This window comes from Juglans regia, chromosome 3 (assembly GCF_001411555.2).
Source record: "Juglans regia cultivar Chandler chromosome 3, Walnut 2.0, whole genome shotgun sequence".
In the NCBI taxonomy this organism is placed as follows: domain Eukaryota; kingdom Viridiplantae; phylum Streptophyta; class Magnoliopsida; order Fagales; family Juglandaceae; genus Juglans; species Juglans regia.
The window spans coordinates 27,711,986-27,732,815 of NC_049903.1; the positions used below are offsets into that span (position 1 = coordinate 27,711,986).

The 20,830-nt window shown below is 33.2% G+C and overlaps 3 protein-coding genes across 3 annotated transcripts; 2 read left to right on the forward strand and 1 right to left on the reverse strand.

The window, feature by feature from the left end:
* Positions 1 to 8,429: 8,429 nt before the first annotated feature.
* LOC109011226 (peroxidase 21) lies at positions 8,430 to 10,616 on the forward strand. Its single transcript, XM_035688190.1, has 5 exons — positions 8,430 to 8,524; positions 9,080 to 9,228; positions 9,347 to 9,535; positions 9,620 to 9,785; positions 10,100 to 10,616. The coding sequence occupies exons 1-5, from the start codon at positions 8,449 to 8,451 to the stop codon at positions 10,504 to 10,506; spliced, it is 987 nt and encodes a 328-aa protein (XP_035544083.1). The 5' UTR covers positions 8,430 to 8,448; the 3' UTR covers positions 10,507 to 10,616.
* A 1,734-nt stretch (positions 10,617 to 12,350) lies between these two features.
* Positions 12,351 to 15,275, forward strand: LOC109011227 (DNA-binding protein S1FA-like). The gene is made up of 2 exons (XM_018992338.2): positions 12,351 to 12,583; positions 14,825 to 15,275. Exons 1-2 carry the CDS (start codon positions 12,530 to 12,532, stop codon positions 15,038 to 15,040), a joined length of 270 nt encoding a protein of 89 aa, XP_018847883.1. The 5' UTR covers positions 12,351 to 12,529; the 3' UTR covers positions 15,041 to 15,275.
* Positions 15,276 to 17,019: 1,744 nt separating this feature from the next.
* On the reverse strand, positions 17,020 to 19,991 carry LOC109011228 (cell number regulator 8). Its single transcript, XM_018992339.2, has 3 exons — positions 19,460 to 19,991; positions 18,632 to 18,834; positions 17,020 to 17,461 (listed from the first exon to the last, which is right to left on the reverse strand). The coding sequence occupies exons 1-3, from the start codon at positions 19,782 to 19,784 to the stop codon at positions 17,222 to 17,224; spliced, it is 768 nt and encodes a 255-aa protein (XP_018847884.2). The 5' UTR covers positions 19,785 to 19,991; the 3' UTR covers positions 17,020 to 17,221.
* Positions 19,992 to 20,830: the final 839 nt, after the last annotated feature.

Here is a 20,830-nt window from a genome sequence, read left to right on the forward strand (position 1 = left end):
AAAAAAAATAATTCTTCTACATGCAAGCAAAACTGCGTACCAACTGCGTACCGATTGCATACCCAAAGATGACATGACAGGCAATAGGGGTATTTAGGTAATTATGAGAACTAAAGAAACAAAAGCAATTAAATAAAAAAAAAACAAAACTATTCCTCATCTTCCTCCTAAATCAAAGCCTTTGTCTTCCTCCAAAATCAAAGCCCAGTTCCCTCCATCTCCCCAAATCTCTTCCTCAATAAAGCCAACTCTCCCAAATCCCTTCTTCTGCGCACGACGGCGAGATGTGAAGTAAGCCTTCTCTTCTATTAAAAAAATTCAATGAGTGGAGGTATTAAAGCACAATCGAAAAATCATTGAGATGTAGACGATCTCCTTTGAAGAATCAACCAACCGAAAAGTTATGCACATGGTCAAGTAATATGGTTTGGTTGTGCATTGAGCTACAAGAACACCTTTATTTATTTATTCTGTTTTTGCAACTAAAACCTTTAAGAGTGAAAAAGGTGAACCATCTGAATGTAAAAAAAAAAAAACATTCTTTAGTGTTAAAACTCCAGTGTTAAAGCTCCCGTAAGAAGGGGTTAAATATCAACTATGAGGAGTGAAAAGGGGAGAAGCTTTTGCTCTAAAAGAGTCACCCACTTTCTAGGATTAATTAGGATTTAGGCTTTTTTTTTCTTTTTATGATGAATGCACTACTTTACTCTATGTTCTTGCTTTTGAGGGATTATTAGACTCCATGCTATTCAAATCTAATTAAAGTAATTAGTGTTTCCTGATAGGGATATTGAACAAATAATCACAAAAATCTTTCACATTAACAAACTTAAGTAAAAAAATAAAAATAAAAAAGATTTGCGCCACGCACCTAGGAATGTATATAGTTGGAGGTGATTTATCGTTGGTTGCTTTGCCCCTCTTTCAAATCTCTCTCTTCTTTTCCCATTGGAGTGAGAGCAAAATAAGTCGTGAGTGCTGCGTGTAAAACTTCAAATAATTGGAGTGAGCAAAACTATGGCTTGGTGGCTTTGGACCCACTTTGGTCTTACAAAGAGGGAAGATCTACAAGAAAAGAAAGAAGCGGGCTCCAACCAGAGGAGAGAAGCATCGCTGGGGCAAAACCTGAGAAGAAAAGTTAAAGGGTTTCTCGATTGTTTAAAACTGTGCGTTTTGCCAATTGTTTTGAATCCCGCCCAACCAAATGAAGTCAGTCGTATGACTCCCAAACGGTTCGTTTCATTAAAACTATTTCATGTCAACACTTTGGTGCATATAAGCGCTTGCCTTTAGACTTTTCCAAAAACAAAACTTGGAAAAGAAGATATTTAGAAAAATTTAGCCCTGGTTTGGATTGAAAACTCACATCAACTCATCTCATCTTATCATTATAATTTTTTCAAATTCGCACACAAAATATAATAAAGAATTCAATTTTTTTAAATCTCAAAATAATAATAATATTAAAAAAATAATATTTTAACAATATTTTATTCAACTTTTCTAAAATCTTTTTAAATCATCTCTGAATTCAAAGATGCTATCAATGCTATTGAATTAAGCTAAATTTTAGCTAAAATTCGATTAGCCGCCTATGAATGCTCTTGATGGATTTAAATGTATTTTTTCATCGTTATCTAGTAATAGTAATTTGAGTTAGTATATTACTTGTTAAAACAACAGTGGGAGTGGTTGAGAACGGTAATGATAGAAACTACTACGCCGTCCCTCTATTATCACACTTAACTAAACGTATAATGGCTATTGAATAACTCTTAAATAAATACTTTTTAAATATAAAAATAAAAACTTATCACACGCTACCATGCATGTCACTATCCCACTATGATTATGCTATATATAGGCTGTAAGTACAAAGAACTAATAACTCTATTTTAAGACTTTTACATCACACACCATCTATATAATATAATTTGATTTGAAAAATAAATCTTAAAAGAGAAATAACATTTATAGTCATGGAGTGTTGCGCAAACACCGCGCATTTCTTTTGAATAAAACGAGTAAATATGAAATATACATGAAAAAAATAATTTTTTAATAGGATTTCGCTTTTTTTCCAAATGAGTGTGCGGCACTTGTACAACTTATGGTTGTATGTAGCATTACTGATTTTAAAATTTAAATTTTATAAATTAAATTATGTATGTGGATTGTGTGTGGTGTAGAAGTCTTAGAATAACATTTCTCTTGTAGTACTTGCTTGCAGGGAAATTAAATGAATGGATGAGGTGAAGATGTAGATGAGATCATGGCTTTGTACATGATAATGGAGGAGTACCAATAAAAGAAAATAATATTGAGTTTATCTGTGGAATGTTGAGAGCAATGAGATTGAGAAATTTGATTCGGGAACCCTAACTTTTTGGTGGTGATCAAGGGAATGGACTAAAGGCATCTAGAAGAAGAAATGAGTGGTGATGGGCTTTCCCTAGTGGCCTGTGTTTTGGCGTGAATGGTGGGTTTGTTTTTGGGGTTAGTGTGGTTTGTGGCAGTCAACATTAATTAGTACTTTAGATTTTGTGGTATATGGATTCTTAACTATGGGTTATATCTTATTTTTCTAAGCTAATCATTGCTTTTTTAAACCGTGATGATTTAAATTGTGACTATGTTCATTCTTGGTCCCTAGCTTGATGTTACGATTTTTATTTATTTTCCCTTCCACTTTCGGCTTTTGGGTTAGGCTATTGTTGAAAAGTAGCTCATTATATACAGAGTCATTCTATTCACAAGCTAGTGCGAAGAACATATTATAAATAATTAAATGTTTAGATATAAGCAAGTTTCATGAATAGTGTAAAATCTTTTTAAGATGATGGTTTTACATAGTTTTAAAAAAGTAACGAGATCTATTAAGAATATGACTGATTCTAGGGGTACTACTCACACCCCGAGATTGGGGGTGCCCTTTTCCAACACCCCGTGGGCAGCACCGTTGTCCGGGTGCCAAGGGGCAGATTAGACCCCTAGTTCGTCAAAACTGGCTCATGGCCCACTCGGTCTAGAACTTGTTATTGGGCCTAAAAATTGTCCAAAACATGTTTCTGAACTATTTTGAACCCATATGCAATTCGAAATTGCCTAAATTAAAATTTGAAAATTTGAAAAACAATATGATACATATTACAAAAAATGAAACAAAACTTGTTAAAGCATAAAACATAAAATTCAAAGTTCTAAATAGTAAGTTAGTATCTATTAAAAAAATTACAAATTTTCTAGTAATTTAAATGAATAACCTTTCAAAAAAATAACAAATTGTAATAAGATGAGATCATTTGACATTGATTTTGAGTTTGAGATTGAAATTGAAATTGAAATTGAAATTGAAATTCGGGGGTAGTGGGCAAGTGATACTGTGAGATTATAAAATCTGGAAAAAAAAAATAGGAAAACAAATTAGAATTACAAAAAATATGTACATACGTAAAAAATTTAAAAACTTAAAACTACAAGTGCAAGGCAAGATGAGATCATCAGCTTCTGGTCGTAGGCTTTTCTATCATGATTAGATCACTGGAACTTTGGGATTAGGGTTGGGCAAGTGAGACTATAAAACATGAAAAAAATCACAAATACGAATATTATATAGATATGTAAAAAAGTTAAAAGTGGTATGTGTTTGATTGTTGAAATCAACTCAACTCATCTTAAACCAATTGTTGATGAGACCCAATACTTTTTCAAATTTTCATAAAAAAAAAGTTAAATCGATTATCTCAACCTACTTCATATATTTAAACATATATCTCAACCTATATATATTCAAATACATCTCAATGGGGCTTACACAATATTACTATTTACATATCAATTCAGATTATCTGAGATCACCTCAAAATCCAAATGCAGTTTTAAGTACAAACTAAGATGAGATTGAGATTAAGATGAGATTATTTAGATTAGGACTGGGCATGTGATAGTGAGACTATAAAACCTGAAAAAAAAAATAGAATTACAAATATTATATACATATGTAAAAAACTACAAATAAATAAGAGACAAATTATACAAACAAATGACAATAGTGGATCAAAGTTATATTGCGACTGATGTAGACGTAGCCTCATTTCTCAAACTTGTTCCTACAACAATTGAATTTCAAATTAACTGCGGTCAAATAAATAAAATTTATAACACAATATATTATAAGCAAAAGGAAATCAATGAATTAAGATCGATTATAAGAGTCAGGCTGATCACCACCTTCCTCCTCATCGACCTCCTCAAAGTCTACTATAGAATATGAATTGACTTCTTTTTTATCTAATTATGAGTGCAAATTAATTACTCTAATGTAGTATAAGAGAATGAACTTTGGAATGGATCCAATATGTGCCCTTAATGCTAAAAAGGTCGACTCTAAAGCTACATTTGTAATAGGGATTACCATAATATTGCATGCTATGTCTCCAAAGATATGATACTTGAAGACATTGACCTTTCACCAAAATAAGATATCAAGCTGGTGTGTAAATGGGTGCATCTCCCTTGCCAAGTATCTATCCAACTCCGATTGACCACCTACGCCTTTTGAAACCCCCAACTTTGGGAGGAGGCGATGCAGTACGTGTAAAAGCCAGAATATTACCACTCTTGAGTGCAACAAACTCATCAAACAATCTATAGAGGGTTTCCATAACCCTTGCTGCAATATGGTTCGCCCATACCTTTTGGTTGACCATTTTCAATCCATACACCATGCCATCAATTTTGTACTAGAGGTCAAGAACAATAGCCACATATTAGAAAAATGTTTATACTTTATCCTACTCAAATCTCTCAAATACTTGTTATACTTAGTCCACATGCTAATTGCCATATCTTGTAGCCTACTTTGGTCACTCTCGCATATTTCATCTAATCGTTCTTTCACCTGACATATTTGCTAACAATATTCATTGAATGTAACGTACAAAGACCTAGAAATAATGTTTGTGACCTCGTAGAGAAGCCTAAAAAACTTTACAAAAATTCTCACTACTGCCCAATCATCATCCCTAGGCCATCCCAATGGCTCATCATCATCGAAGTGTTTGATATATTGTATGAGTTCATCACCCAATAAGTCAAATGTAATGATAGGGATAGGGGTAGGGGTAGGGGTAGTAGATCTAGTACCAACGGTAGGGGTTGGACTTGACTTACTATCCATTCTCATTGACTTACAAATACATAACATGATGCAAAAACTACACAACAATCAAATCCTATAATCGTGAACATTACATGTGTTTTGGGTCTCAGTTTTGAAATCCCAACCCCAAAACAGAATGTGGTTTCAAAATTGAAACCCCAAATCATATCAGAAACCCTAACATAATTTATGGTTTCAGATTGAAACCTTAAATTAACATACACAAAATATAATCACAATCTATTGTCCAATACATACAAATCACAATCCAATCTCCACAGCACACAAAACACAATCACATTCTATAAATCTATTGATCAATCTCATCCTCCATGAATTCATTGATAGACTAAAAACATTTCTAGAGGGGTTTTTGATTTCGAGATGCTTACAGAGGCTGAGAACTTGAGAGAATAGCTCAAAGACTGCATAAGCTGCAGACTTGACAATGACGATGAAGGGGGACGGCGTGAGGGTGAGGGTGAGAGAGAGAGAGAGAGAGAGAGAGAGAGAAGGGTTGAGAGATTAGAAAAGAGAGTGAGAGAGGGTAGAGTCAGAGCGGGGGCGGATGGGGGAAAAGACGGATAGGTCTTAGCCCAGCCCACACCCACCCCTTGCTACAAAGATGCAGGCAAATACCATGTTACTAGCATCTGACAGACAGGACCCCCACCCCCGGGGGCGCGTTGCCCACCCTCCACTGATTCAATAAATTATAACATTGAGATATTACTTATACGATTCTTCATATTTTATATGAGAAATGTTAGATACAGTTTGAGAATGTGTAAGTTCTATGCATTCCTTTTAATAAAAGTAGACAAATTTGAGATCCACATGAAAAAATTATTTTTATAATGATAGGCTCTATATTTTTCAAAAAAATGTGTATGAAGCTTATACATCCTAAGAATTTATCTAACATTTATCATTTTATATACGATATGAGAATATTAAAATAAAATATTAATGGCCAAAACTTAAGAGTGAGGAAAGCTTCGAATTCAATAATATATAATAATAATAATAATAATATGAAATAAATTTACATCTAAAATTGGATGATATTCTGTCATGAACAATCTATCAACGGTACTAGTTTGACTTTGCTTTTGTTTTTAAGTTTTTTGCCAAAATTAAAATGGAGAACAAATCGCCTCTGAAATTAAAGTTGACCAACCAAAACACAAGCTAGAACATGCTGAATACTTAGACGCATTTGTTAAATTAATATTGACACTCTGTAAGTATATTAATCTATAGTTTGTACCTGTACGGCTCCACTGATCTGATCCAAACAATAATAGAGAAAATGGCCAAAATAACTTGTGGCTGAAGAAGCGGCCATCACATGATCATTTTGGATTGACTTGAAATTTATTAATTTATTTTTATTGGAAAAAATATAAATAATATTCCATTCCATTCCATCTTAATTAGACCCACTACCAACCATGACTTCATGTGTATGTTAGATTATTATTATTATAAATATATTGGATTACCCACTGATTTTTTACCAAAGTGCTTCCTATCTGATCTCAGCTTGGAAATGGCACTTTTGTGGTTTGTGTATAATAACTCCACTAGGGTTTGTATTATATATTGGGAATGGCATTAATTGCACTCCAACTACTTTAAAAAGGTTAATTAATATTTTCATTCCACCAAGTTCTTATAAAAACTTTATATCCTATAGATCCAATGAGAAATTCATAATTTTAATGAGGAATGGTACCTTTCATTTAAAATTTCATTATCTTTAATCGTACTTGCTGCTGATCATGTGGTATGTTTTTAAGTAATTTTATATATCGACTGCTTAAATAAATTCTCACTTTAAATCACGGAGAATAATATCTCGATTTTGTCAAGATCCTTTAGATCAATTGGCAACACCTAATTGATTTATTACTAAAAGAACTAAGGATCGAATCCTCCCTTCTCATGTATCAAAAAAATAAAATAAAAAATAATATCTCGATTTTCAATGGCTTAATAGTAAGGAATGATAAATAATTATTTTTGTTTTTTAATATTTCTAATGTTTGTTTATAAGTTTGCAATAATAAAAATTACCGGTATTCTAACTGTAATATCACAGGTTTCCATTTATTTAAGTAAGTCATGGGGCGGCTGGCCAGTCTGCTTAGTCACATGCATTATCTTAATTTTGGACCTAAGCCATGTTATAATGATCATTTCTAAAGGAATTAGAAGAATTATAATTTTCAGTCAACAACAGCTATCGTCTTGAACGAGTTTTCCGCCGTAAAAATTCAATTATTCAAACATTCTGACCCACAAAGCTTAAATATTCATGCATGCAATAATTTATACGTACAATCCGATTCTTCTTAAATATTCTCTCTTTATAATCTAATGAAGTGTGGTAATTTAACAGTTCATTGAAGCACTAAAATATTCTTGAATAAACATTTTAGACGTTTATAAACCCATGCATTAGGCCACTTTTTTTTTTTTTTTAAATCACGAAATAATATATATATATATATATATATTGAAATAATAGTACTTGAAAATGGATAAAATACAAATTAACAAGAGGCCCATAATACTACGGATAAGATAATTTATAAATAATAATAAGATTATTAATTAAAATTAGATGAGATGAGATAATTTCATCTCACATTTGTATCCAAACGAGACCGTACTACTTCTTTATAATCCAATTTAATAACAAGTACTTAATGCTTGTCGGTGAAGTTTTCTATATATATGCAAAAAATAATCTGTAAGAATTCAATGAAAATCCCAACCCACCAAGATCGATCTAATAATATAGTGTGAAGGTAAGGTAATGGCACGTTATTGGTCTATACTATTTATAAAAATATATAAATATATAAATAAATGTTTAATTCATGATCTCCTATTAAAATAGAGAAAATATACTTACAACCGTGAATTGCGTAACCGCCGCGTAATCGTTTTGAAAAAAATGAATAAAACATGGGACCCACGTGAAAAAAATTAATTTTTTAATAGTGGACTCCACTCTTTTTCAAAGCGATTACGCGGCGATTACGCACTTCACGGTTGTATGTAGAATTACTCATTAAAATAATAAAAAGTACTTCGTCATGGTATTAATGGAGGCTTCCAGTGGGGCCACGCGTGTGTGGCCCAAAGGTCAAACAAAGAGGCGTAGTGGGGAGGCGCTCATAGAAGCACTTCGCCGCCGCATCCCTCTATAAAGGCTTCCGATAATTGCTCCAGAGAGATATAACTCAGCCAAGAAATAAGTCGATCCAAGAGCTCAGATGGCCACAGCCAAGCATCATTCTTCTCCCTGCTTCTTATTTCTGTTCTCACTGATACTCTTCCAGTTTCATTTGGGTAACCTTCTCCCACATTTTTACTTTTTTGGTTATTTAAAGAGAAATATTTTAGTCACAAAAGAATTATATAAAAGTAAATCTACAAACTGACGTAACTTAATGCAGGACGTCAGATTTTAAAATTATTTTTAATGTAAAATAGGTTTAACTCATCATGTGATCGAATCTAGTCATTTTGTAAGTTTATTTTTATCTAATCTTTTTATGTCTGTAGTAATTCTCTTATTTAAAATATGATGGAGCTGAATCGTGATCTATACAAAGATCACAAACCGATACGTTAAATATATACACTTTAAATATATACACTTTATTATAAGTCAGTTTATTTTAAATTTTTGTACTTATTTTGTGGTTTCAAGTATTTTCCTATATAATAATAACCAATAGTGTGTTAGAATTTCTTTCTTGTAGTACAACATGTGGATCTCTTCCTTTGTTTTCTTTCTAATTTCTTTATGCTTTGGGATATTGTAACATTTGCCAAACAAACTAAAGGAATTTATGACTTAAATTTACCCCAAGTTGTCTCCTTAATTTGTTTTTGACACAGGCAAATGTGATCTTCAACCGAACTATTACTCTCAAAGTTGCCCACAAGCAGAAGCGATCATCAAACGAGAGGTCACCAATCTGTACCATAAACATGGAAATACAGCTGTTTCATGGGTTAGGAATCTCTTCCATGATTGTATGGTTAAGGTATGCATATATATATTGTCATTTCAAAGTAGTACGTACGTACATATGTATGAGATCGACGACAAAACCATATATGTAAGCCGTTAACAAAAATCTTGCTGCATGTTATCATGTATAGTCATGCGATGCATCTCTCTTGTTGGAGACTGTGAATGGTATTACATCGGAGAAAACATCTGGAAGAAGCTTTGGGATGAGAAATTTCAAGTACGTCCAAACGATCAAGGCTGCACTTGAGCTCGAATGTCCCCTGCAAGTTTCTTGTGCTGATGTCGTTGCTCTTTCTGCAAGAGATGGTATAGTCATGGTATGTTCATGCTCAAACTAATCTCTCTCTCTCTCTCTCATTTGCTTTATGGCCATATATATTATATAATAATATATGTAACAGTTGGGAGGACCACACATTGAAATGAAAACTGGGAGGAGGGACAGCAGGGAAAGCCATACAACAGTGGTTGAAGACTCCATCCCTAATCACAATGATAGCATTTCTCTTGTGCTCTCTCGCTTTCAATCCATTGGACTCGATGTTGAGGGTGTGGTTGCTCTTTTAGGTACGGCTTGCATGTTCTCTTTCTTGGCTATATTTTTGTCTAGTGACTTTGGAGGCCGGCCTACACCACCTAATAACCTACCCATTTCGGCTTTGGGTTTAAAGGGTCTCTAATATTTTGGTCCCAAAAGCCCAAAGCTCGACTCTACTCATAATTAAACTGATGGTCCACTGTCGGGTTGGGAAAATTATTAAGTATATATATAATATTCTGGAAGTATGGATGATGAGTGCTATTTGAATTTCTTACATAAGTACTACTTTTTAATGGCATGTTATCTTATGATAGATTGGAATTACGATGCATGCATGCAGGTGCTCACTCAGTAGGTCGAGTTCATTGCGTCAATCTTGTACACAGACTCTACCCCACGGTCGACCCAACTTTGGACCCAAACTATGCAGAATACCTAAAAGGACGATGCCCAACGCCAACTCCTGAACCAAACGCAGTGCTTTATGCAAGAAACGACAGAGAAACCCCAATGATATTGGATAACATGTACTACAAAAACCTTTTAGGCCAAAAGGGCCTCCTCATTGTGGATGCGCAGCTTGTTTCTGACCCCACAACAGCTCCTTTCGTACAGAAGTTTGCTGATGATAATGACTACTTCTTCGAACAGTTCGCTAAGGCTGTGCTCTTGTTATCAGAGAACAACCCACTTACCGGAGACCAAGGAGAAATAAGAAAGGATTGCCGATATGTGAATAGCATTTAAGAATTAATGCTATGTGAAATGAGAAGAACAAACTTGTACCTAAAGTGTTGTGAAATATCCAGGAGTGATCCACTTAATAAAGGGATGAATCCTAATTTATTGTTCCTTTATGCAAATATCCTAATTTATGAATCCTAAAAATAAGGTTTGAGGGTCACAAAAATGATCTCTAAACCAAGTTTTAAGAAAGAGTAATGATACATGCAGTCGTGAAGTGCACAAACGCTGTGCAGTAGTTTTAAAAAAAGTTGAGTCTACTATTAAAAAAATATTACTTTTTCAACTATCATTTCCCTTTAAGAAAATTATAAACTAACTGCGCCTGTTCAAGTATTCAAACTAAGACAAAAAAAAAAAAACAAAGTTTTTCTATACAACATAGAATTGAAACAAATCTAAAAAAATAAATTACCTAAATTCAAAAGACGGTAAACCAAATTTATGAAGCAAGAAATTACCATAGATTTGTTTTGGAAGTTGTAGAGCTGAAGAAAAAGATGCATTAAATCTAGCAGCCCGGCCCTACATCCATCCACTAGACCATTGTCCTCTCTAAAAACGTGACATATCTCAAAGGATATATTACAATTCTATTGAAAAATATTTTAGCTGCAAAATAATTATATAAAATAAATTTATAAAGTGAGATTTTACGGATATCATGAGAGTACGTTAGTTTGTAGATTTATTTTATGTAATTTATTTGTATCTATAGCAATTCTCTCATTCTATTTCATACGTAAGATGCATTATTAATATCCTCGCAAATATTATTATATGAAAAAATTTGATGTTAAGATCACTATCCATGAGGAAGATCATGGCTCTCGAGTTTTGCTTCCAAAGCAATTCTTCATATCATAAATCCCTTTTGGGGAGAAGACACGAACGTTCCAATTGGTGGTTGCATTTGTATATGAGATAGGCATATATTGAGTAAACTTCCTGATTATTAGGGATGTGACCAAAGACATCAACATTCTACCTTCTCAAAGCCTTTGTGTTTTTTACCCTTTTTTTTTTTTTTTTACATTTCTATTTTTATAGAAAATAAAGCTAACATTAAAGATATGAAAAGCCCAATATAAATTAGACTATTTTGGTACACTTAATTAGGAAGTTTCTACCTTCTATTCATCTCATTGACATGAACTAATTAATTACATGAAACTTTTGATGTATTGGAATTTGGATGAGCTCAGCTCATAATATTTTCAATTAGTTGATAAAATATCTTATACATCACGAGGAAAACATGAATTAGTTTTTTTTCTTTTAAATTATAATTTTTGTTATATAATTTCTCTTGCTGAGCAAAGTACTGAAATACATCAAAACTTGAGGGTTAAATTAAAGAGAAATGTTAATTATATTTAAAAAAAAATGTCCAAAATTTAATTTTTTACGTTTCAATTATAAATATGTTAAAAATTATGAAATTTAATTTTAAATTTTTAAAAAAATTGATGAAATAAGTCTCTTATGTAAAATTGTAAGCACATATATATAACATTCTGGTAGTTCTACGCGCGCATATGTACTTAGAATTTTATGCACAATATTATACATATTGAGTAAAAGATTCATTTTATTAATTTTTTTTTTATAGTTTTAAAAATTTTATAATTTTTATTCACGTAATAATACGGGTTAACGTATTAGATATTGATATGAAAAAAATTATTATAAAATTTGAAATTTAAAATTTAAAAAAAAAAAAACTTATAAAATAAGCATAGTTACTTAAAAAAGTTTAATTAAATGTAATAATATTTTAAAATATTTTGTTATCGTTGCAGTGTCATATAAACGAAGGGAATTAGTACGCCGGAGTGCGATATAAAATTATAAATCACAGGACCAATCAATACCTGTTCAGACTGGGTCTATTTTCCAATTTTCATTCCTCTCTCTCTCTCTCTCTGTTTTCTCCAAGCTTCTTCGTTCCAATTCGTACGGTTAGCTCTCCCAGGAACTCCTCTACGAGCGACTGAGTCGATCTATTTGGGTCTGAGTCGCAGCCATGGACGAAGAGTTCGATTTCACTGACAAGGTCCCTCCCTCCTTCGATCGCATGGTACGCTTTGACACGGAACCCGTAATTTTGGATAAGTTTTGCGAGATCTGTATTAATGCGATTAAGTTTTAAGTTTCTGATTGAAAGATCTACAGGATTATATTTGTGGTAAATTCTATTTGTGGTAAATTCTTATTGATTATCGAGTCCTTGTGCTTATTTGCGCATAGAATATTTCCGGGAACATTCTGGGAAAACGTTATCTTTTATGGTGGTGGTTCCATTTGTCACGATTGTTATTTTACCCTGAAGCTTGAGGAAATTTATGATACATGTTCAACATGGTTTAGAAAATTGTAAAGGCGGATGCTTGTTTCCTTTCCCTGGAAATCCTTTCATTTAAGTCATTGATTCATCTTGGTTTTATTATTTGTTGGAGTTTAATGAAAATTTTTCCAAAATTTCTAGTTAAATTGCTTCTATTCCGCATGATATGGTTGTCCAAGTTAGTATTCAATTTAAGCAAGTGAGTTGCATGTTGCTTATTCAGCAAAAAATAAATAAATAATTGCATGCTGCTTACTATGGATGTCAAGAGATTAATTGTCATGGGCACATATCCTTGTCAGGATGACCATATTTCAGGCCCGGCAAAATGTTGTTCTCCTTCACTTTACTAGTAGTCTTTGGTGGTGGGTTTTTTTTATGATTCATATGTTGCTTATTATGTTTCTTTCACATTTTAGAAAAAAATATAAAAATTTATTTATCCCAGTGTGACATTAATACAATTAATAGGGAGAAGATTTTCTGATACAATGACCCGAATCTATTTAATATCATTCCATGATACCCCCAAAATTGCCAAATTCATTGAGAATTATCTGACTATTTACATATAAATATCCAAACAAGCTAATCCTCCACAAACTATGGAAAACAACCTAAAGTCTCAATCAAAATCCAAATCATTTCATGCAGTGAAAATTCCAATCCACTCACAAACTTCAAACTACAAACTACAAACTCTGTCAATCTGAAGTACAGAAATTCATTAACTCTGCATACCCACAGCACGCACCCAATTGAGGAACTAATCAATGAGAACATTGCTCTCAGCTCAAAACGATAATCAATGAATTTGTTGGATGGCTAATTAGTTTTTGTGACAGTAATCACAGATTTCTGTTTTGAATTACCAAGCTGCTATCTTGAGCTCTCAATCTTCTTGATAAGAGAGTAAGAAATGCACCTTTCCATTTGAAGAATAATCTTGAGTCTCTGGCTTCATCTTCACCACACTGTGTTTTGTCTCTGTAGGCATTGATTTATGTTATTTCTTATCCCCATATTTTGTTCACTCAAGATTTGCTGCAGTCCAAAGCCCTTTTTCTTTCTGGATAAGTAAGCCAAACAAGCAATTACCTATTTGATTTGAACGTTAAAAAAATTAAATAGTACTTATGTTTACCTTTCTCTGTATTTTTTGCCTTCTACCATCAATCTTCCATGATTTCTCGGTTGGGAAATTCTGATGTGCATGAAGATGCTCACCTTGCGATTAAGGATGGTGAATTCTCAGATGTATATTAAACCTGTTTGCTTACCATTAATGTCTGTCTACTGTTTGAAGCTTTTGCAAGTTTGAATAGACCTATTGTTCTTATTCTCAATCATAAAAAATTGTAGAAAATCTTACATAGAGATCATTTGGATAAATAGCATTCTTATTATCAATTATGCAGAATTTTTTGAGAGTGGTTCTATTTGATTGAAGTTCATCATCATCGGAAATTAGTTATTTCTTATATAGAAGCAGTGAGCCTGCAGGAAAATCAGAACCAAATTCCAATTTTAAAAAGTTTATTTATTTCCCTAAAACAAACACGGAGTTGATTCAGGTGCTCGTATAAAAATTTTAAGATTTATCAGTTGCGTATGACTGATGCCAAGGATAATGCTATGTGGATCTTTTGGATATCTGTCATTGCTTCATATAGCCCCAAACCCACTCCAGAGGTAGTTTCTGCCCTAGAATTGCTTATTAAAAGTAGCAATAGAGGTTTTCTTATACTGGAACCAATCTCAAGTCTGGCCATTTGTTAATGCATTACAATTGTTTAAATTAATGAAATATTTGAACATTATTTCAAAGCAGAATAAGGTGGAAATGTTAATGTTTTTGGCCCTAACCTGGATTGCTTGCATAAATGTTGTGTTGTGGGCTATTTCAGTTTTTTATTTGTCTTTTTCTGTGTGATGTGTCCTCACAAGAATATGATCTGCTGTTGCAATGTCTAGGGAAATGTGATCAAGGATGCCGAAGCCAAAGGGTTCAACCCAGGACTGATAGTGCTACTGGTTGTTGTTGGGCTGTTGTTGATATTCCTTGTTGGAAACTATGTACTTTACATCTATGCACAAAAAACCCTTCCTCCAAGGAAAAAGAAGCCGATCTCCAAGAAGAAGATGAGGAAGGAGAGACTGAAGCAAGGTGTTTCTGCACCTGGAGAGTAGAATTTCAAGATGTTCTTTCTCTTTTTCATCTCAATGTTGAACAATTGTGGTCGGAAATTGTCCTTCCTCTGTTTTTTAGAGAGTGTGCTAGATACTTTCCTTCATCTCCCTGGTACTGATTGGAGATTCAACTTGATTATTAGAAGTAGTTAACTTTATGTTCGGGTAGGCCAAGAAGTAAGAATGCTTGTTTTCCAGACAGGGTGTGCATAATTGTTCATATGCCTATTCTTTAGCTGTCTTTTTAGTATAACTAGTCCTCGATCTATAGAATAATTAAGAGGTGAGAAAGCCAAATGGATAAATAATATAAATTGATGCAAGAGTTGAGCGTAGGAACCTTAAAGAAATAAGAGAGAGGAAATTTATTTTTATTATACAAGGGGATGGGGGCTTTTGAATCTAGGTTTTTCATTTGGAGAAATGGGTTATATGTTATCAGACTCTTGGCTTAACAAGTGATAAGACATTGGTAACCACTACAAGATAAAAATCTTTTTTTTTTCTCGATTGAATTAATTATCATAAATGGAGGAAATCTTCCGCCTTCAAACGTATTTTTGTAAAATTTAATGTTAAAAAACTGAGTGGGATTATAATGATAATAAAGATAATATAATAAAATGTATAATAAAGAGAAGGAACAACGCATAGTGCACTTGTTACTTCTGCCACTCTCATGTATGTGCAAACAAACTATTTATAACAATTTTCTTTCTTTTCTTAAGAAAAAGGGAATGCGAGGTCGATCAACGTAGCAATTTTTTTTAAGCGTGATCATAGGAGCTCTTTCTTGTTGTAGAATGTCTTGTTTGAGCCATAACTACTATCCCTAGCGCGAGCCCGTTACCACAGCATCTTTAAAATATCCAGCTAGTTCAAAGCCTATCCCATGACCTAAAGGTCAAGTTTTGTCACTATAAATGGTTTTAATTTATGTCTTAACTTAAACTCTGACCTCGAAACTATGAAATATCATCTTATACCAACTGTGCTACCACATTGATGGTATAACAAAGTAAGTTATATATTAACTTGACAAGTCTTAACTTAATAATTAAAAAAGTTGACTAAAAAAAAAACTAATACATCTGTAAAATTATTTTTGTACAACTCTTACGTCGACAGAATAATTCTCTAAAATAAAAATTCTTTTAGATATGCACGATTATCTTTTGGTTTTTCAATATCTCAAATTTATTATTTCTTGTTTTGGGTTTATAATTATCTTTAATAAGAAAAATAAAACGTGACACGTCATTGGCTAAACAAATTATTAAAAATAATTTAAAATTTCTATAATCATACAAAATATTCAAAATCATCGATAATGGTGACGTGTTTTTGTTTCTAAGAAAGAAAATACTAATTGAACCGATAAAAATGACTATTGATTTTTTTATTTTATTTTTATTTTTAGATTTTATTTAATAATTAAAGAAGTAAATATTAGTGAATTGATATTTGTTTATTTTTTAAAAATATTTAAAATTGTGTAAAAAATGATTAAGAGAAAATAAGGAAAAAAAAAAAACATTTATACTGCGTGGATTGACTTTATTGGTTAACAACTGTACTACTAGCATTATCCTAAGAATGAGATCTCTCTATTATTATAAAGTGTGAATAAGTCGACACGCGTCAAACCATTATTGGTGTTGATATGACAATTTCAACTACTGACAAAATATTGACAAATTAATACCTGAAAACTTTAATCGAAAATCACATACGGTGCGTAGTTTTGTAAAAATTATGCTTTGTTTAAAAAGCAAAAGCAAAATTCCTCCACATTTTATGGGACATCTGTCGTATAACATCATGTGAATGTGCAAATATACATGAGAATCTGAAAATATACCACATCTCAACTTAAATCGAGTAAAGATATCTACGTAACACATTTCATAACACATGTTTTAAAAATCCCATCTATTTTACAAACAGCATTTTGGGCTTAAAATCGAGTAATGTAGAGATAATAGACATCCACAAACATCAAGAATTATAAACAATATAGGTGAAGTCTACATTTTCATTGTATCTTTATTTATAGGTGTTTTTGTCTTCAAACGCAAGCTCACACAATTCAAATACAGAATACAATTTACACGGTTCAACATCATATCATATTGATACTATATAGACAGTACGACTCTTTCATGCTAGAGGAGGTAGCTCTCAGGCCGCACGACCCATGGTCTGCTCCCCTGGAGGAATCATAACCAAGAATGGCTGAGCTTTGAACCCTGGATGAGGCAATCTGCGACGGAGCTCGCGACCTTCCTGACAAAGTGCACACACATGGCAGAAGACATGAGTCGCAAAGTCACATGCAGATTCACACTGTTCACGCTGCACCTCGTCCTCCAGAAAGCTTCCACAGCACCCACATGACCTGTGAAGTGCCTCACAACTGCCCTGCTTGTCATAAAACATTATGAACAAATTCAAAAGCTCTTCATCATAATTATTATCATATTTGGTATGGACAACAAAACACCACTCAAAAACCTCAAGTATGATCAAAAGGAGCAAAATTATAAAAGCCGGAGAAATGAGCTTGGAGAATCGTAAGACTATTCTCATGGTAGACACAGAAAACATTCATCCTATTCAACTGCATGGAAGAGCAGGACTGAATGGGATCAAATATCAAACTTCTCAACTTATTAATGCTGACTTTTCTATGTTCTTTTTAATCAATTAAGCTATGTGGTTTGTGTAATTCTAGAACATTCAAGAATATAAATATCAGCTGTGAGTTCTAAACTTGATCATTGCTATCCAAGATTCTTGTAATGTTCTTTAGAAACAAACAAGTATACATCGGAATTAAGAGTAAGAGAGTTAGGACAGCCTGTGCAAGGTGAAGTAAATCAAATAGAGAAAACATACGTAAGACACAAATATTAGGAACCACAAGGCCATGATCACCGCAACAGAAATACCAATAAAGTTATCAGCACCATAACATCCACAGTTGCATTTGAAAACAACTGTCTTTTTTTCCTTAGCAACACATTTACATCAACTTTAAAAAAATAGTTGCTATATATCAAAACCTTAAGAAAAATAAATACGGGTGGGAATGAACTCAAACAAGCAATGACGATTGATGTGTAATAAGACTTAAAAAATGAATCCATATTATTTAAATTGAAGTCAATACAACTTAGCCAGACATCCTACTTCAAAGGCCACTACTCATAAGAAAATGAAAAATGCCAAGAAAATATTCATTACACAGTACTTTTTCAATTCGTAGAATGTCAAAGTGCTTTAATAAGAACAAAACGCCACAGGATATAAAATCAATATTAGAAGAGTTCTAAACGTTAAAGAGGAACAAACATATTAATGCATAGCATGAATATATACAATGATGCACTGATAAAAAAAAAAGATACATATACAATGATGCACTGATAAAAAAAACATATATATACCCTGATGCAAAATTATAATCAATCGAGTAAACCTAAAACACAGTTAATCTCAATGGCAGACCAAAACTTCCATTGCTTATGTCATTTTTTTTTTTTTTTTCCTTTTTAAGAGGGGAAGAGCGTGGGAAAGACAAAAACTTGCCTCTAAGTTGAACATCCGGCGAATGGCAGTACGGCTTGTGTATGAAAACCATGGTGCGAGGAAGTTTCCACCAAAAATGGAATTTCCAATCAAATATAGGCCAGAGTAACTCAAGCAATGATTTCCAAAAGTCCCAGGACTAGATCCAAGCCTCTCCACATTGCCACCATACAGCACACAAGGAGCCACACTTCCAAGAAGACCTGGTCAGATGCCGTGACATTTAGAACAAAAACTGAAAATATGGAGCACAAGTGGTACTTGAAAAACACAATATGCAAAGAAACGTCCTGATCCAGAAGTGTTGCATTCCAAAAGCATCAAAAAATTAATTGAAACCCGGTCCTCTATTCAATTAGTTTAAATGGGTTCAAGATTGTCCTGCAACAATCAAACTCACCTTATGCACGAGTTATATCTTAACCACAAATTCTAACAACCAGTGTAGCTTCAATTAATGTATAATTAACAAGATTGCAAACTTTTTCATTCATCACCATTTGTGAATTCATGGGCAAATTCATCAAGAAATATTCAACTCTTCACGTAATTCTTTTCAAAATAATAAAAACAAAAAATGCTATTACACTTATTTGCAGGTGTGGAGTCAAAGATCTCCATGTTTGCTTAGAGAACTTTTGTCATTCTCATCTACTATATCAAATGTTTAAAGGTATCGGGTCAAGCACCAAAACGCAACAAAAAAGAAAATCCCAAATCCAATGCAAAATTAAAAACAGAACAAAAAGCCAGCTGATTGCACAGAATGACCCAAATCTCGATGGTAAGCTAATAAAAAAATCGACTTTTAAATAACAAATGACTTACAAACTTCAAGATCACTGCTACAGAACTCGTCGTTGCGACCTAAACAAGCAAAGATGCTCGAGTTCCACTGGGTCCGGCCCATGGGCTCGCCCACCACGCTCCCGTGTCCCAACGGCAACCCGTTCGCGGTCCAGCCGTGACCACCGAAATTTCCGGGTACCGGAGCCGGAGCTTTCGCCGCGGGCGAGACTGTGACCTTTTCGTCCTTAGCGTCAATTGGCTTGCTGGCTTTCTTTGCATCATCTTCTACTCCTTCGACGACTTGCTTGCTCAAGAGAGGGCTCGATTCCTCGTAATTAACATTGTTGTTGTTGTTGTCAGCCATTGGATCTGGCACCCGAACCGACTCACGCAGAGAGAGGAGAGAGCGAGAGAGAGAGAGAGAAAGAATCGAAAACTGGAAAAGGTAAAAATAGCGAAGAAGTCAGAGGTCGCTCCCTCCCGTGTAGTTGTAGGGTCCGCAGCCAAACCGCGTCCAACACGCTCTCTCTCTCTCTCTCTCTCTCTCGTATTTGATGTTAAGGAAAATGTTGAACAAATCCGTGATTTTGTCCCTCAACTTATATTCGTATATTTTATTTTATTTTTAATTTTTTTTCTTAAAATTTAAGAAATGATTGTTACGGCAGGTTTGGGGGTGGGATGAGATATAAAATTATTTTATCATTACATATTTTTTAAATCTTCATACAAAATATAATAAACAATTTAATTTTTTTCAAATCTCAAAACAATAATAATATTAAAATACAATATTTTAAACTCTTAAACAAAATACAAAATTCTCATCTCACCCCTCAAACATGCTCTAGTGACTAGAATGAGATTTCCTCACGAGTCTAAAGGTTTCTAGCGAGGTCGAAAAGTATCATTCACTATCGCAAGCTAGTTTGTCAATGGCAAGAGGTGGATAGCAATTCTCAGCAGATAAGTTAGAACTTAAACAAAAAGAAAGTTGGCAAAATTCAGAGGAAGATGGCAGATGCATTAGCAAATGTATGGAACAAATTATCATTAGCAAAGGAAGAAAAAGATGAAGTCGTAATTATTGAAATACACTGAACTCACTATGGAAAGAGGTAAATTATGTCTAGTGGGTAAACTAATAGTAGATTAAAAGATAAGCAGAGAGACTTTTAAAAACACCATGTCCAAAGTTTGGAAATTCTATGATGATATGAAAATTATTGAAGTATGAGAGAACCTCTATATATTTGAATTCCTATCAGAAGTTGAACTAAGCAAGAAATGAGAGGGATAACCTTGGATGTTTGATATGAATTTAATTTGTTTAAAGAGGTTTGAGGGATTCACCCCTCCTACTGAACTCCAGTTTACTCACACCAATCTATGGGTCCAATTAATTAATCT

What these genes read in the sequence shown, in the direction of transcription:
- LOC109011226 (XM_035688190.1), top strand. Translation starts at nt 8,449, where the DNA reads ATGGCCACAGCCAAGCATCATTCTTCTCCCTGCTTCTTATTTCTGTTC. An exon ending in TCCATGATTGTATGGTTAAG is followed by an intron (nt 9,229 to 9,346) that starts GTATGCATATAT and finishes TATCATGTATAG; the next exon opens with TCATGCGATGCATCTCTCTT. An exon ending in CAAGAGATGGTATAGTCATG is followed by an intron (nt 9,536 to 9,619) that starts GTATGTTCATGC and finishes TATATGTAACAG; the next exon opens with TTGGGAGGACCACACATTGA.
- LOC109011227 (XM_018992338.2), top strand. Translation starts at nt 12,530, where the DNA reads ATGGACGAAGAGTTCGATTTCACTGACAAGGTCCCTCCCTCCTTCGAT. An exon ending in CTCCCTCCTTCGATCGCATG is followed by an intron (nt 12,584 to 14,824) that starts GTACGCTTTGAC and finishes TGCAATGTCTAG; the next exon opens with GGAAATGTGATCAAGGATGC.
- LOC109011228 (XM_018992339.2), bottom strand. Translation starts at nt 19,784, where the DNA reads ATGGCTGACAACAACAACAACAATGTTAATTACGAGGAATCGAGCCCT. An exon ending in TAGCAGTGATCTTGAAGTTT is followed by an intron (nt 18,835 to 19,459) that starts GTAAGTCATTTG and finishes GCATCTGACCAG; the next exon opens with GTCTTCTTGGAAGTGTGGCT. An exon ending in GCCGGATGTTCAACTTAGAG is followed by an intron (nt 17,462 to 18,631) that starts GCAAGTTTTTGT and finishes TATGACAAGCAG; the next exon opens with GGCAGTTGTGAGGCACTTCA.